The sequence below is a fragment of the Nicotiana attenuata genome, unplaced genomic scaffold, assembly GCF_001879085.1.
Source record: "Nicotiana attenuata strain UT unplaced genomic scaffold, NIATTr2, whole genome shotgun sequence".
Taxonomy (NCBI): domain Eukaryota; kingdom Viridiplantae; phylum Streptophyta; class Magnoliopsida; order Solanales; family Solanaceae; genus Nicotiana; species Nicotiana attenuata.
The window spans coordinates 353,094-370,644 of NW_017670619.1; the positions used below are offsets into that span (position 1 = coordinate 353,094).

General features: G+C 41.5%; 1 protein-coding gene across 1 annotated transcript; it reads right to left on the bottom strand.

Annotated features, from left to right (window-relative positions):
• Positions 1–13,295: 13,295 nt before the first annotated feature.
• On the bottom strand, positions 13,296–16,912 carry LOC109241587 (mitochondrial import inner membrane translocase subunit TIM22-2-like). Its single transcript, XM_019408348.1, has 5 exons — positions 16,626–16,912; positions 15,546–15,610; positions 15,361–15,433; positions 15,231–15,284; positions 13,296–13,846 (listed from the first exon to the last, which is right to left on the bottom strand). Exons 1-5 carry the CDS (start codon positions 16,825–16,827, stop codon positions 13,605–13,607), a joined length of 636 nt encoding a protein of 211 aa, XP_019263893.1. The 5' UTR covers positions 16,828–16,912; the 3' UTR covers positions 13,296–13,604.
• Between the last annotated feature and the right edge of the window lie 639 nt (positions 16,913–17,551).

Here is a 17,551-nt window from a genome sequence, read left to right on the forward strand (position 1 = left end):
TGTACTGGTATGTATGAACAAACTTTGCCCTAAGTGAACTCAAACCATACACAAGTAACAAGTAACAATGGAATCAACAATCAAATACACATGAAAGGAAACAATCAAGCCAAACAAGTTTACAATCTCTCCATTTTCCCTTCAACATTTTTCACATCAATGATTTCACAACTTTCTCATATTTTCATTTCAATAGTGATTTCGATCACTTTTCCACCCTTATTACCTCGGCCACCCTTATCACCCCAACCCACAATTTATCATTTTGTGTTGCGGTGCGCAACCCGATCCCACCGGACAATCACATTTCACAAACAACACAACAACAACAACAACAATTCACAAAGAACAACAACAATTTCTCAAAGGGCAACAACAACAATTCCCAAAGGGCAACAACAACAATTTACAAGAACTTCCATATCCATCTATACCATTTCCATCGTATTCCACAACTCATATGCATGTTATGTTACAACAAGAATTTTCCATGACAAACATGTTACTACCACAGCTGTTCCGATTGCATCAATTGCTATTTCCTTCCATCATTTATTTCACAATTCTTACCACATAGCCCATTTACAATCACACATTTGGTTTATTGCCAATTACTTACACCATTATATCGAAAGACATATCCACAAACACTCAACCATACCGATAACAAGAATTTCACAGACAATTCACGTAGAAATCACTTACCAAGCACTCAAACATCAAACAAGGCGATTTTACAAAGGTCAAAGTTAGCCATACATACCTGGAGCCGAATTCCCTTTTAATTTCTACTTCCAACTTCACCAAAAAGCCTAGCAACGTCAATCTAGTGCACAAATTAATACATATTTCTTAGAATCAAAGTTCACAATCACTACCCGAACACATTTAGGTTATCAACCCTTCTTTGCACAATTCTTTACTCCCACCCAATTACTCTTACTAGATTTTAGGTTTTAATAGACATGCATGAATGTTTCATCCTCTATTATCAAGAATCAATGCATGAGACTTTCCCCCATTTTAATTAAACCTGAAAATTAACGAAAATGGGTTGGGGATTTTACCTGCAAGAAATGGGGATGAAGACACTAGCTTTGAAATTTCTCAGCCCGGATAGTTTTGAAGAATCAAATTGATGAAGAGGACTCTCTCTCTCAAGAATCCTCTCTTCCCTCTCTCTTATTTTGTTCAGAAGTCGTTAAAAATGAGGGGTTGGGGGTGTTTTATTAAAAAGGGGGTCGGGGTGAAAAATTAGAAAAACTAGAGCCCCGACGCGGAATGCGGTCAGGAATGCGATCGCATTCCTGACATGCGGTCCGCAGACCGGTCGCAGAGTGGCCCTCAAAAATGAGCCAAAATGAAAACACACTGTGTCGGTATGCGACCACTATGCGGTCCGCATAAACGATTTGCGGTCGCATAATGCACCGCATTTTCGACCTCAAATTTGACTGACACATTGCCTTACTCTGCGGTGGAAATGCGGTCCGCATATCAATTATGCGGTCGCATAATGGACCGCATCTTGACCTCAATTTTAACCAAACCACTGACTTACTATACGGCAGGAATGTTGTCCGCATACTAGATTTGCGACCGCATTCTGGGCCGCAGAATGGCATTTTTCTGGAAAACGGAGTCGACACCACGAGTTACTAGGTTTTGAGCCCAAAAATTTTTTTTTTTTTTACGGGGCCTTACATCCTCCCCCACTTAAAATCATTCGTCCTAGAATGAGGATTTTGAAAATCAGTTGGTTTTTTAAAACATGATATGCAGACTCCCAATTTTTACTAACTCCCATATTTTTCTTATGGGGCCTTACAGTTTCTTGCTGTCATCTCATTAGTTTCATTGATATTCCGTACTCAGACATGTTCATGCATATCATATCATGTCTCAGTCTCGGTTTGTTGTTAATTGGCACATATCATTGTTTCGGGCTAGTTTCATGGCATTGTAAGCCCGTGTGTGTGAGACTGGAGAGTGATGACTGAGTGAAGCCGAGAGCCTGAATATGAGTGACAACTATGGGATGGATTTCCTAGGCATGGATTTGTCTGAAGTATTGATACTTGGAGATGGATTTCTCCTCAGGGTTGGATTACCCTTGTTCCTCGATACCGATTGACTTGAAGTAAGTGTTGTATATATTCCGGGATGGATTTCCCTAGGCCGGATGGCTATACGCGGTACCGAGTGGTTGAGCACTTGAGAGTGGAAGCACACGATGCATTTTCATACAATTCTGGCATTGACATGTAGAGATTTGCTGAGCTTTATACTTCACATTGTTGGGACTGGTATTTTGCCTTACTGTTGAGTTGAATAATTGAATTGCCAGTATGCCTACTTTACTATACAATTTAAATGTGTTACAATTGCTGAGTTTTAGTTCGCCACTACCTATCAGTCCATAGTTTAGACTTGTTACTTACTGAGTTGGTGTACTAACATTACCCCCTGCATCTTGTGTGCGATCCAGGTATCTCAGGTCACGGTAGCGGCTGTTGACTATTCCAGTCACGGATTATCACCGGAGATAGCGAGGTAATTGTCTGGCGATCGCAGTTTCGCCTTTCTCCTTCTTTATCTTCATTCTAGTATACTTTGGCAACTTTTAGACTATTTTGGTCTTGTTATGTCTTGGAACAATTGTAGTATTGCTCATGACTTAGTGACACCTGAGGTCGGGCTTTTATTTTCCGCATTTTCGTTTTGACTTCATATCTTGTATGGAAATTTCAGTTGAAAAGGTTGTTTTTTAAATATTAATGAAATGTTGAATTATTTTGGAAATGTGTCAGCTGGGCTAGTTCCATGATAGGCGTCATCACAACCGGGCTGGTTTTGGGGACGTGACAAGTTGGTATCAGAGCCTAGGTTACATAGGTCTCACGAGTCATGAGAAAGTTTAGTAGAGTCTTGCGGATCGGTACGGAGACGTCTGTACTTATCTTCAAGAGGTTGCAGAACCTTTAGGAAAAGCTTCACATTCTTGAATTCTTGTCATGCGAATCTGTTGATTCTGGTACTAAACTTTTGTTATTCTATTCTTCCATAGATGGTGAGGACATGTGCTACCGGCCAGGACGGGCGGCTACCAGTACCACCAGTTGGGGCCACTAGAGTCCAAGGTCGCAGTCGAGGCCGTGGTAGGGGCAGGGGTGTAGCCCGCACAGCAGCTAGGGCAGCACATGCAGATCCACTAGTCGCCCCAATTCATGATCAGGTCCCAGTGCGGGATGCTCCAGCGGGACCAGCTCAGGCATCGACTGTGCCTATTATTATCCCAGGTCTTCAAGAGAACTTAGCTCAGATTTTGACCGTGAGCACCAGTCTTGCTCAAGCGGTCGCCATTTTTGCTACAGAAGTTACTTCTCAGGCCGGAGGAGGCACTCAGACTCCTGCTGCTCGTACAGCCGAGCAGGTTGTTCAGGGACTGCAGACACTGGAGGCACCACCAGCCTAGCCAGTTGCACCTGCTCAGGATTTTGTGGTACCAGTCATGTCTGATGACGAGCAGCGTCAATTGGAAAGGTTCAGTAGACTTCAGCCTCCGACTTTTAGTGGTGCAGAGGGCGGATGCCCAGAGTTTCTTGGACAAGTGTCAGAAGATTCTACGTACAGCGGGTATTGTGGAGACCAGTGGGGTCTCATTTACTACCTTTTAGTTTTCTGGAGCTGCCTTTACTTGGTGGGAGTCTTGTGAGAGGCGTAGACCTGTTGGTGCAGCGCCCCTTACCTGGCATCAGTTCTCCATTCTCTTCCTAGAGAAGTATGTACCGTAGCCCCGCGGAGAGGAGCTGCGCAGGCAGTTTGAGTAGTTGCATCAGGAGGATATGACCGTGATGCAGTATGAGATGAGATTCTCCGAGTTGTCCCGTCATGCTATCTGGCTAGTTCCCACGGATAGCGAGAGGATCAAGAGGTTCATTGATGGCCTCACTTATCAGCTATGGATTTTTCTAACCAGAGAAAGGGTATTTGGCGCTTCTTTTGAGGAGGTGGTTGACGTTGCTAGAGAGATAGAGTCAGTTCGCTGCCAGGAGCGAGTTGAGAGGGAGCCAAGAGGCCTCGGGGATCTGGTAGCTTTGGTGGTGCGCCTTCTGGAGGTCAGTTCCAGCACGGCAGAGGCCGTCCATTCAGACATGCTCAGTCAGCTCGTCCGGGTCACCGTGTTGGATCATCTGGCCATGGTTCTCACAGTTCACATCAGGGTCACTCATCTCTCAGTGCCCTTCCAGCTCAGAGCTCGACTCATGCACCATAAGTTCAGGGTTCATATATGCCTGGTTCTTCTAGCGGGTATCCCAGTGCTCGGGGCTCCCTTCAGTCCCCTTTGCTAGTGGCCGGTAGAGGTTGCTTTGAGCGTGGAGTTTTGGGTCATATCAATAGTTTTTGTCCCCGCCTTATGGGAGGTTTATCCCGGCAGAGGAGTTAGCCTTCGGCTTCAGCACTTCCCCACCCGCCCAGCCAGCTCGGGGTGGAGGTCAGTCAGCTAGGGGTAGCCCTAGAGGGGGAGGCCGATCAGGTGGTGGTCAGGCCCGTTTCTATGCACTCCCAGCCAGACCAGATGCTATTGCTTCAGACGTTATGATCACAGGTATTGTCTCAGTCTGCCACAAAGATGCCTCTGTACTATTTGACCCTGGTTCCACTTTTTCATATGTGTCATCATATTTTGCTCATTATTTGGATATGATCCGCGAGTCTCTTGTTTCATCTGTTTGTGTATCTACCCTGGTGGATGACACTGTTGTTGTGGACCGCGTATATCGGTCTTGTGTGGTGACTATTGGGGGTTTGGATACCCGAGTGGACCTCTTGTTGCTTAGTATGGTTGATTTTGATATGATATTGGGCATGGATTGGTTATCTCCATGTCGTGCTATTTTGGATTGTCATGCTAAGACGGTGACGTTGGCTATGCCGGGGGTGCCACGGATTAAGTGGCGAGGCTCGACGGATTATGTTCCTAGTAGGGTGATTTCATACTTGAAGGCCCAGCGGATGGTTGGGAAGGGTTGTCTTTCCTATTTGGCCTTTGTGAGGGATGTTAGTGCAGAGACTCCTAGTATTGATTCAGTTCCGGTAGTGAGGTACTTCCCGGATGTGTTTCCTGCAGACTTGTCGGGCATGCCACCGGATAGGGATATTGACTTTGGTATTGACTTGGTGTCGACCACTCAACCCATTTCTATTCCACCGTATCGTATGGCACCGGCGGAGTTGAAGGATAAGCTTCAGAAACTTCTTGATAAGGGTTTTATTCAGCCTAGTGTGTCACCGTGGGGTGCGCCTGTCCTATTTGTGAAGAAGAAGGATGGCACTATAAGGATGTTCATTGGTTACAGACAGTTGAACAAAGTTACAATCAAGAACAAGTATCCTTTGCCTCGTATTAATGTTTCATTTGACCCGCTTCAGGGAGCGAGAGTGTTCTCCGAGATTGATCTCCGATCAGGGTATCACCCGTTGAAGATCAGGGACTCGGACATTCTTAAGACAGCCTTCAGGACCCGATATGGTCATTATGAGTTCCTTGTGATGTCTTTTGGGTTGACCAATGCCCCAACAGCGTTCATGCATTTGATGAACAGCGTGTTTCGGCCTAATCTCAACTCGTTTGTGATTGTATTCATTGATGATATTTTGGTGTACTCGCGTATTCAGGAGGAGCACGCTGAGCATTTGAGAGTTATATTGCAGCGGTTGAGGGAGGAGAAGCTTTATGCAAAGTTCTCCAAGTGTGAGTTTGGCCCAGTTTAGTGGCGTTCTTGGGGCACATGGTGTCCAGTGAGGGTATTCAAGTTGATCCAAAGAAGATAGAGGCGGTCCAGAGTTGTCCCAAACCGTCCTCAACCACAGAGATTCGCAGATTTCTTGGTTTGGCGAGTTATTACCATCGGTTCGTTCAGTGATTTTCATCTATAGCATCACCCTTGACCAAATTGACTCAAAAGGGTGCTTCTTTCATGTGGTCGGATGAATGTGAGACGAGCTTTCAGAAGCTCAAGACTGCCTTGACCACAACTCCAGTGTTAGTTTTGCCATCAGCTTCAGGTTTTTATACGGTATATTGTGATGCTGCTCGGGTCGGCACCGGGTGTGTGCTGATGTAGGAGGGTAGAGTGATTGCTTATGCTTCTCGTCAGTTGAAGCCCCATGAGAAGAACTACCCTGTTCATGATTTGGAGTTGGCTGCCACTGTTCACGCGTTGAAGATTTGGAGGCATTATCTCTATGGTGTGTCTTGTGAGGTATTTACTGATCGTCATAGCCTCCAGCACTTGTTCAAACAGAAGGATCTCAATTTGAGGCAGCGGAGATGGTTGGAGCTGCTAAAGGACTGTGATATTACTATCTTGTATCACCGGGAAAGGCGAATGTGGTGGCCGATGCCTTGAGTAGGAAGGCGGTAAGTATGGGCAGTTTAGCATTTATTCCTGTTGGTGAGAGACCTCTTGCAGTTGATGTTCAGGCTTTGGCCAATCGGTTTGTGAGGTTAGATATTTCGGAGCCCAGTCGGATCTTAGCTTGTGTGGTTTCTCGGTCTTCCTTGTATGATCGTATCGGAGAGCGCCAGTATGATGATCCTCATTTGCTTGTCCTCAAGGACAGAGTTCAGTACGGCGATGCCAGAGATATGACTATTGGTGATGACGGGGTATTGAGGATGCAGGGCCGGATGTGTGTGCCCAATGTAGATGGGCTTCGGGAGTTGATTCTTGAGGAGGCTCATAGCTCGCGGTATTCCATCCATCCGAGTGCCGCGAAGATGTACCAGGATTTGAGACAGCACTATTGGTGGAGGAGAATAAAGAAGGATATAGTGGTATTTGTAGCTTGGTGTCTCAATTGTCAGCAGGTGAAATATGAGCATCAGAGACCGGGTGGCTTACTTTAGCAGATGGATATTCCAGAGTGGAAGTGGGAACGGATCACCATGAATTTTTTAGTTGGGCTCCCACGGACTTTGAGAAAGTTCGATGCTATTTGGGTGATTGTGGATCGTCTGACCAAGTCTGCGCACTTCATTCCTGATCGTCTGATCGTCTTACAACAACAGTTATCAGCCAAGTATTCAGATGGCTCCATATGAGGCTTTATATGGGACACGGTGTAGATCTCCAATAGGTTGGTTTTAGCCGGACGAGGCTAGACTTTTGGGTACAGACTTGGTACAGGATGCTTTAAACAAGGTGAAAGTGATTCAGGAGCGGCTTCGTACAGCGCAGTCAAGACAAAAGAGTTATGCTAATAAAAAGGTTCGTGATGTGTCTTACATGGTCGGGGAGAAGGTTCTACAAAAGGTTTCACCCATGAAGGGTGTTATGATATTTGGGAAGAAGGGAAAATTGAGCCCTCGGTTCATTGGGCCTTTTGAGGTGCTTCGGAGGATTGGAGAGGTGGCTTATGAGCTCGCTTTGCCACCTAGCTTGTCGGGGGTGCATCCGGTATTTCATGTTTCTGTGCTCCGGAAGTATATCGGCGATCCGTCTCATGTTTTGGATTTCATCACGGTTCAGTTAGACGGTGATTTGACTTATGATGTGGAGCCAATGACTATTTTGGAGTGGCAGGTCCGAAAGTTGAGATCAAAAAACATAGCGCCAGTGAAAGTGCAGTGGAAAGGTCGGCCTGTGGAGGAGGCTACTTGGGAGACCGAGCGGGAGATGCGGAACAGATATCCACACCTATTTGAGGCTTCAGGTATGTTTCCAGACTCATTCGAGGACGAATATTTATTTAAGAGGGGGAGGATGTAACGACCCGGCCGGTCGTTTCATGAGTTATATCCCCATTTTCCCCATTTCTGCTTCTTTATGTGCTGTTCAGTTGTATTTTGTGGTATTGGGTTGGTTGGTTCGGATTCGGAGTGGTGTTGGGGAGGGATAAGACACTTAGTCTCCTAATTTGAAGTTAAGTTGGAAAAGTCAATCGGAAGTTGACTTATGAGTAGGTGATCTCGGATGTGAATTCTGGCGGTTCGGTTAGCTCCGTTAGATGATTTAAGACTTAGGAGCGTGTTCGGAATGTAATTTGGAGGTCCGTGGTAGATTTAGGCTTGAATTGGCAAAATTGGAAATTTGGCGTTTCTCGGTCGGCAGTGAAAATTTTAATATCGGGGTCGGAATGGAATTCTGGAAATTAGAGTAGGTTCGTAGTGTCACTTGTGACGTGTATATGCAAAATTTCAGGTCATTCGGACGAGGTTTGATAGGTTTAGGCATCGTTTGCGGAATTCGGAAGTTTAGAAGTTCTTAGGCTTGAATTTGAGGGTGATTTGGTGTTTGATGTTGTTTGGAGTGTTCCGAAGGTTTGAATAAGTTTGAATAGTGGTATATGAATTGTTGTATGTTTGGTTGAGGTCCCGAGGGCCTCGGGATGAATTCGAATGGTTAACGGAAGGGTTGGTAATTGATTTGAGCAGCTGAAGTTGCTGCTTCTGTTACTTCCGCACCTGCGGATTGGGGACCACAGGTGCGAGGTCCGCAGAAGCGAAATCTGACCGCAGAAGCGGAGAAGGACCGCAGGAGCGAAAGTGTGACCGCATCTGCGAGCCCTCAGGTACGAGGCCTGGGGCGCAGGTGCAGAAGCTGGGAATTTAAGTGAAATGCGCAGATGCGGCGTTTGGACCGCAGGTGCGGGATTTTGGCCGCAGATGTGGAAGTGCTGGGCAGAATGTATAAAAAGGCCCCTTCGCAAATTTTGGTCATTCTTCACCATTTTTAATCCGGATTTGGAGCTTTTGGGAGCAATTTGAAGAGGGATTCAAGGGGGTTTTCACTGAGGTGAGTAATTTGAGCCCTAATACTCGTGATTATGATAGTTTTCCGTGATTTAATCATATAATTAGTGGTGATTAAGGGTGAAATTAGGGGTTAGGGCTTGGGATTTTGGAGAGTTTTGATTGAGGGTTTGAGGGGTCAAATGGAGTCGGATTTTGATAAAGTCTTGTATATATGGACTCGTGAGTGGAAGGAGTTTCTAGTTTTGTAATTTTTGTCGGATCTCGAGACGTGGGCCCATGGGCCGGGTTTGGGTGAATTTCGGGATTTTGGATTGAATTGATAGTTTTTCATTTGGAATTGATTCCTTGGACTATATTGATTGCGTTGTGTTGTTTTTGGTTAGATTTGAGACGTTTGGAGGTCGATTCCAGAGGCAAAGGCGTAGCGGAGTAGGATTTGGCTTGGTTTGAGGTAAGTAACGCTTTCAAACTTGGTTCTGAGGGTTCGAAACCCCAAACTATGTGTTATATGATTAAATATTGAGGTGACGCAAATGCCAAGTGACGGGCGTGTGGGCGTGCACCGTGAAAATTGTGGCTTGGTTCATTCCATGGAACCGCATAGTAACTCTTTCTTGCTGATATATGTGTTATGATTATGTGATTAAGTTAATGAGTTGTAAATCATGCTAAATACCATGTTAGGGCTTCACGCCGATACTGTTGAGACCCGAGTGGTCGTTTCTTCCTGTCATCTCATTAGTTTCATTGATATTCCGTACTCAGACTTGTTCTTACATATCATATCATGTCTCAATCTCGGTTGTTGTTATTTGGCACATCATATCATTATTTCGGGCTAGTTTCATGGCATTGTGAGCCCGTGTGTGTGAGACTGGAGAGTGATGACTGAGTGAGGCCGAGAGCTTGAATATGAGTGACAGTTATGGGATCGGGCTGCACGCCGCAATAGATTATTGATTATGCCTTCATTGCCTTGTTATAGCGCTTGGGCTAAAAGGAGCCCCTCCGGAGTCTACACACCCCCAGTGAGCGCAGATGATATTATTGAGGGATGGATTTCCCTAGGCATGGATTTGTCCGAATTATTGATACCTGGAGACAGGATTTCTCCTCAAGGTTAGATTACCCTTGTTCCTCGGTACTGGTTGACTTGAAGTTAGTGTTGTATATATTCCGGGATGGATTTCCCTAGGCCGGATGGCCATACACGGTACCGAGTTGTTGAGCACTTGAGAGTGGGAGCACACGGTGCATTTTCATACAATTCTGGCATTGACATGTAGAGATTTGCTGAGCTTTATGCTTCACATTGTTCGGACTGGTATTTTGCTTTACTGTTGAGTTGAATAATTGAATTGCCAGTATGCCTACTTTACAGTACAATTTAAATGTGTTATAATTGTTGAGGTTTAGTTCGTCACTACCTATCAGTCCATAGTTTGGACTTGTTATTTACTGAGTTGGTGTACTCACGTTACCCCCTGCACCTTGTGTGCAGATCCAAGTATCTCAGGTCACGGTAGCGACTGTTGACTATTCCAGTCGCGAATTATCACCGGAGATAGCGAGGTAGCTGACTGGCGATCGCAGTTCCGCCTTTCTCCTTCTTTATCTTCCTTCTAGTATACTTTAGCTACTTTTAGACTATTTTGGTCTTGTTATGTTTCGGAATAATTGTAGTATTGCTCATGAATTAGTGACACTCGAGATCGGGCTTTTATTTTTCACATTTTGGTTTTGACTTTATATCTTTTATGGAAATTTTAGTTGAAAAAGGTTGTTATTTAAATTTTAATAAAATATTAAATTATTTTGGGAATGTGTCGGCTTGCCTAGTTCCATGATATGCGCCATCACAACCGGGTTGGTTTTGTGGTCGTGACATGAGCATTAAAAAAGAGAGAGCAATTCTGTATATTTTTTCCAACTCTATTCCCCTGTTAATCTTCTTCCTTAGTTGCTCTCAAATCTCAAATTAGTTTATAGCTTGTTTTGTTAGCTTATAATTTTTTTCTCTATCGTCATCTTTTCCACACAAATTTCTTTTCCTTTTTAAGACTTTCCTCTATTAGACCAGATTGAAGATTATCTCCGTCGGGATCGTCGTGTGTTATTCACCAAATTATGATCACGTTATATAGATTCTGACCAAAGTTTTCATCTTCTAACTCAATTAACAATACCGTGTTATGGAATAACAAACAACTAATTAAGAGAAATACTTTTGGGAGTTATTTTCTTGGGAATAAACCAACAAACCTCACATCACCAGCCCCAAAGAGAACAACAAGAATTTATCAACAATTCTGAAAGTAAAACGAAAATTTAAAAGTGTGATGAGCTGAAAATTTTTCTTTCTAGGTGGGCATTTTTCTTTCTTTATTGCTAGGTGTATACTTGGCATTGTGCTGGGCTTCTGTTTCTGTGTTTGTTTGGTGAAGTTATGGTAGTGAAGACTGAGGACTCATGGTCATACTCATGGTGGTTTGTATGTTTTGAGAAAAATAAAATGAGAGCAAGAAGAGAAAAAATAATGGGACTAGTCATGCTTCTTTACAGAAATTGATGAGAGAATCTGGTTGTGAAAAGGAAGATCAGGAGGGTGACTAGGCTGATTTTATGGATGAAGAAATGGAGTTTTCCTGTAAACAATGAGGGAGAGTACAGTGAGGTATGAGGCAATGGCGGTGGCTTCATTGGTGAAGAAGAAAACCATTTCATTTTTTTTTAAACTGGTTGACGCACTCAAAATAGGTAAGATTCACCTTCTATGCCATGTCAGCTTCTTGTGTCTGATAGGCACAATTTGTGTAAAGTTGAGTGCCTAATGGGTCATGAGGTTAGTTTAAGTGTCTAAGATAAAAAAAGGGACAAGTTTAAGGGCTGTTTATGTATTCAGCCTACAATTTAAAATGGTAAGACAACTATGAGGAAAACTTATGAAAAAAAGATAATGCTAACGGCGGACGGTTTCTATTGTAACGTGTCTTTTTTTGTTGGGAAACTACCAGCTATGTCCTTTTAGAAGCAGCTTATTACAAAAATTGACCAATTCATTAAATATTAATAATATTAGCCAAATGTTATCAATATTAGCCAATTAGATAAAAAGGTCAAATCTTTACCTTTTTTTTTTGAGTGAGTGTTATTAAAATAGATTAGGTACATCTTAAGGAGTTTGAATCTCAGTTTGGGATGATTTGATGGAGTTTTGAGGTGGTTTGAATTGAAAATTCGAAGTAAAAGATGAAATATGAAAAGAAAAAAAAATGTGTATCACATATGTATCGTATTTGTATCAAATGTGTATCACATGTATATTCATGTATACATGTGTGTGTGATACATGGGTGATACATGTTTGATACATGTGTCGCAGAAGAATTTTTTAAACTCGATTTTGACTACGAATTTTGATGCTAGATCAGTCCAAATCATCTCGAATCTTTCTCAAAATTTGTATATTGACTCATCTATGTGTTTTCAATGAATTTCAACCATACCCATTGAAAAATGACCTTTTTTGCTTAGATTTTTGGAATCTTGGATAGATATTTTTTTGTATTTCATCACCTTGTTTGCTATCTCATCCATGAAATTTTCTTTCCCTCTTGCATCTAATGTTGTAATCACGCTTAAAAATATGGAAGGAGATCTTTGCGTGTGATTCTTGGAGAGAAAGTACCTTATTTATTTGAGTTTTCAATTTTTATATATGCTTGGCTAATTTTGATAAGCCTATGATTAATGGCTAGAGGTTGGTAAGTTGAAACTTATTTGCGACATTTAATGTAAGATTCTCTTTTTTGTTTGTTAATGAGTCTAGAGCTTTAACCCAAAAAAAAGGTCTAGAGCTTTAAACACTACAGAATTCATTTCTGTCTTTGAGAAAATGAATTTAACAAATAACAGAGTACAAGACAAGTATGAGTTTCTTTGTCTTGGCACAAGAGGTCTTGGATAATGAGATTCATAAGAAGTTGTTTAAATGCTATAAAAGTATTGGCTACAAAAATCAATTAAGAATAGAAACTAACATATATTACACTAAATTTTTATTTGAAATATTTGTACTCTTTGACTGGAGAAAAGAATTACTTGCCACACATAAATATTTTTTGTATGTTAGTAGATGAATATGTACATTAAAAAGTAAAAATAAACACTTCATTAATATTAAACTCGGTGGCCATAACCAAAAGAATAAGAAATTTGTACATGTACCAAATGATTAAAACAAACAAATAATAGAGATATAGTTAAGTAGAAAAATTTACTCCTATATGTTTTGACAAAATATTTCTTTACAAAAAAAGAAGGGCCCCACATGTTGCGTTTTGCAGCTTTAAAACTTCTCAGTGTACGTTCGGTAGAAACGCCCGTCCTTATCCTTTTTTTCATAATTTTTCCTCATAATTGTCTTACCATTTACATTGTATATTACAAAATTTAATCTCTAGCATAGAAAATGTGGGCGGACACAGGGCAAGAATCAGCAAAGCTATTGAACATAACTGGACAAAATTTCACTGGAGGGGATCCTTAAACAATTAACGGGGTATTATCTCGACTTCATAAGCCTAAATCACCCTGGCAAGGGGGTAATACTAAACTTTAAGGAGATAATTCTTCTTGAAAACAAAACGTGACTTCTAAGAAGAAACTGGACACAAGTCACTAGCTGCCTATTAATAAAATAAACCTGGGTACACCAGCTAGAAAACCACGAATCATCTCTCTTAAAAGCAGAATAAAAGTCGATTACAATTTACAAAACTTCATAATCATGCCAAAACGACATAAGGTTGAGACCCCACATTTTCTTGCATTTTTTCACTATCTAACCAGAACCACGAGTGTTGTGCTTGCGACGTTTTTCAAGGGACTGGCAGAAGAATGAAAAGGATTCCTTCAGCTCACTTGGCAGAGGTAGTGATAAAGGAGCAAGCACACCATATTGCCTACTTTTGACATTCGTGTGCGCGGAAAGTGCTAATGCAGGTTGCTGCTTGTTAAGACCTTCAATTATGAATGAAAAAGCCCCAAAGGTGAGACAACTTTGTAATAGCGCCTGGGGTGCACCTGAGAAGCATCATTAACCAAGAGAGATTAATTCTCACTCCACTTCGCCAAAAGGGTTGACAAACACTTATAGTGAAAGCCAGATGTCAGTCCCAAATTTAATAATAGATCAATGCAATTATGAGAGAAAAACAATAGACAAGTTAAATGCAGAAATAGAACACCTTTTAACGAGCAGCACTTATTTAGAGCTTGACAAAACTTGTGTATAATAATGAGAAACAAAATAAGAAATGGAAAAAATATAGAAAACTAAAATGCTTCGATAAAGCAAATAAGGGGAATTTAAATTTATAACCGAAAATTATGTGCAATTTACAACATCATTGAAATACATGAATATCAGCCAATATAGTCATTTTCATTTGTTGAGCTTAACCATGGGCCTGAGTAGCTCGGGCAAGATACGATCATGACATGCTGGGTTAAATCTAAATGTTGAAAGACACAGTTGTACCCTTCTTGCTCATCTTTACTTTTTCACCTACTTTCCTTCTAATTCTCTCAATCCGAACCCGATTTTCGAATATGTTTCATTATGGTGGTGAGCGAAGTGAATCGTTATATCTCCCACCTTATAAGCAACACTCTCCACATCTTTAATGCACATATGCTCACACTCTGTAGCTACGGGAGCAGTTGAACATTGGTTCTAGGATCTCTTCCTAGTGGAGGAGGGTGTACAAAAATGTACCCTCTCAAATCACAAGTTTTTACATCTCTTCTCTACAGATATCTATTTCCAAGTTTACTCTCCATCTGGCGTCAGCAGGAATGTAAACCACCTTCTTAGTGCACTGTTCATTCCCCAAGTTTATGCAGAAACTGGGGAAAACTACAAGTTACGAGCCAATCAATAGATCTTTTCCACCATGCTTTTGTAGCTATATATTTCATGATATTGTAGAGACAAAAGCACTGGAGGTCCTTACCTATTTTAACAAGTGCGGTGAGATCCCTGAACTCTTTCCACAGCTATAAAAGTTCTCCACTTATGCAGTAAGTGTTATTTGTAGCTCCAGATGCCTAATTGTGCTTTTATGTAATAAAGTTAAGCCCAACTGGACCAATCGACCTCAATCTTTTTTAATAAAAAATAAAAAAGAAACAATATCACCATGACATGCCCCGTCCATATCTTTTGGTGTCCGGGCCAACTTGCATGCATCTCGACTAATTTCACCGGTTACCTGCTAGCTCCCACCAGTACCAGGTAACTCTGTCCACCAAGGCCTAATCAGATGGGAAGAAATAACCTAGTATTTTTTACTCCACTGGAATTTGAGCCTGAGACCTCATGGTTCTCCACTCAAGGAATTGACAATAAAATGGGCAGTCCATAGACCTGATAACTATGTTATAAAGTGGGAAAGGTTTGAAGTACCTGGAAAACTTAGGGCAAGACCCGTGCAACATCCAGCTACTCCAGCGTTGATAACTGTAGAAAGAAGTAGAAAGTCAAATGAAAATAAAAGGTGTATTCAATCTCTGGCTGTACAAAGTGTGTACCATACCATCATCTTTTCCCCGTAATCTCTTCAGGAAACAGACAACTAAACTATGAACTCCTGACAAAACTGCAAAAGTCTAGACCACAGAAAGGAGAATTGCACCAAGTCACAATTTGATAGATCAAAAGAGAGGCGGTAATATTAGCACTACTGTAGTTTGCAAAAAATATCACTAAAGATTGTGATACCTTTGCCGAAGCTCCTGCTTCCCCAAAGGATCCTCTAAAGCCTTTCTTTTTTATCAATCCTGAACCTGAAACAGAACACCACATTGAGCAAAACTGAGTGCATTGCCAACTTATAAGGTCAAATTTTTGGCATTAAAGGAATTTCATTTATGAAATCACCAAAAGCCATTTAATCTTACAGGAGCATTAAGTAAGGGACTTTATCTGAAAATGCTTGGTCATCAGTAGCAACACAAGAATGTTTTTGTTACAGGAAATCTCAAACTTCTGGTCGGGATGGTGGGAGAAAAAGTGATCAATATACCAATCTGTTTTCACCTAAAGGAACCTTAATAATTCCTAGTAAATATCCATTGCACAGATAAATAGAAAAAATAACAACAGTCTGAAAACATAGGGTGTTCGAGGCTCATTACACTTACAGAAATTAGAGGTTTCCGTCAAAGGAAAAGGCATAAGCAAGACAGTAGTCTGTCATCTAATAAAGTAAATGACTGAAGACGACAAGAGAAATCAGTAGTGGGATTCAGATAAGCTGCCTTCAACTGCCTCACTTACAAACTACTAGCCATACTTCTCAATTATAATGTACTTCTCCCACTGCCTCATATTATGTGACGCACTATCTTTTTAGTTTGTACCAAAAAGAATGACAAGCTCTATATTTAGAAACAATTTAACTTTAAGCTTCTCATTTTACACTAAAAAAGTAACATGATTTTATCGCCAGATAAATTGCTATGGCATGTTTTCCACCACAAGTTTCAAAGTCTGTCTTTCTTTCTTTAAACTCCATGCTCAATCACACATGGTCACATAATTTGGGACGAAGGGGTCATACACAACTATAGTCCATGTACTTGATACTCACAGTTAGATGAATATTTAAAACTGGTACCGTCATAGGTTGTCAAATGCATAAAATAGACAATTCCAGAGAGAACACAGTCCCAAAAATAACAATCAGAAGTAACTCATTTCACATATTTCATAAAATCTAGCTGAAGTAACAAACTCACTGAAAATTGAAGACTACTGAACCATAAAAGAAAACGAAGAGAAAAATGCATCGACAATTACCGTAGCCGAAAATGGAGCCCATGAAGGCGCCAGCGGCCGAGTCACCGGCGAACCTAAGGAGGCATACGACAGGACTAGATGGAATCGTGGCGGTTAACGCGTCAGAAGTGAATTCAGGATTCGAGGCGGCTTTCGGGTTCGTAACAGAATTTGTTATGTCGGAATCGGATTCGGAGTTCGGAGGGTTCGCCGGCGTCGCCATCTCAAATATACAAATACGATAAACCCTAAGTTTGGTCAATCTACAGTTTTAGATATTTTTGTGGATTTGATTTCAGATATTCACAGTGGATATGCGAAATTGCGTTATCAAAACAGTGTGTCACTTCTAAAAAACGACACCGCTTAACTTCATAATTCCCAACTCCCTATGAGATGTAGTGGTTTGATGTAAAATTTAAAGATAAATGACTATAATAAAAAATTTAAAAGGACTAGATAAAATACTTTAGTTGTAAATTAAATAGATGATGAGCTTAGTGCACTGTTTCAATGATCAAATAGGCAATATTTTTCTATAATCATGATGTCCGGACCACTTTGTGTGTTCTCGATTAATTTTACATATCACTTTTTATTAAGAGGAGATGGCAGACCTATTTTCAAAAACTTCTTAATGAAGTAGGAGATCGGGATATTGTGCTAGGTGAATTGGGGCATTTCGAGAGTCAGAGTAACTCTGGGTACTGCGGGCGCATCAAGGTTGAGGAGGTCGTGGGAGCTATGAGTAAGATGAGTAGGGGCAGAGTGACCGGGCCTGACGAGATACCGGTAGAATTTTGAAAGTGTGTGGGGAAAGCAAGTTTGGAGTGGTTGACTAGGTTGTTGAATGTTATTTTTAAGGCGAAGAGGATGCCGGATGAGTAGAGGTGGAGTACGGTGGTCCCATTGTACAAGAACAAGGGTGATATCTAGAGTTGTAACAA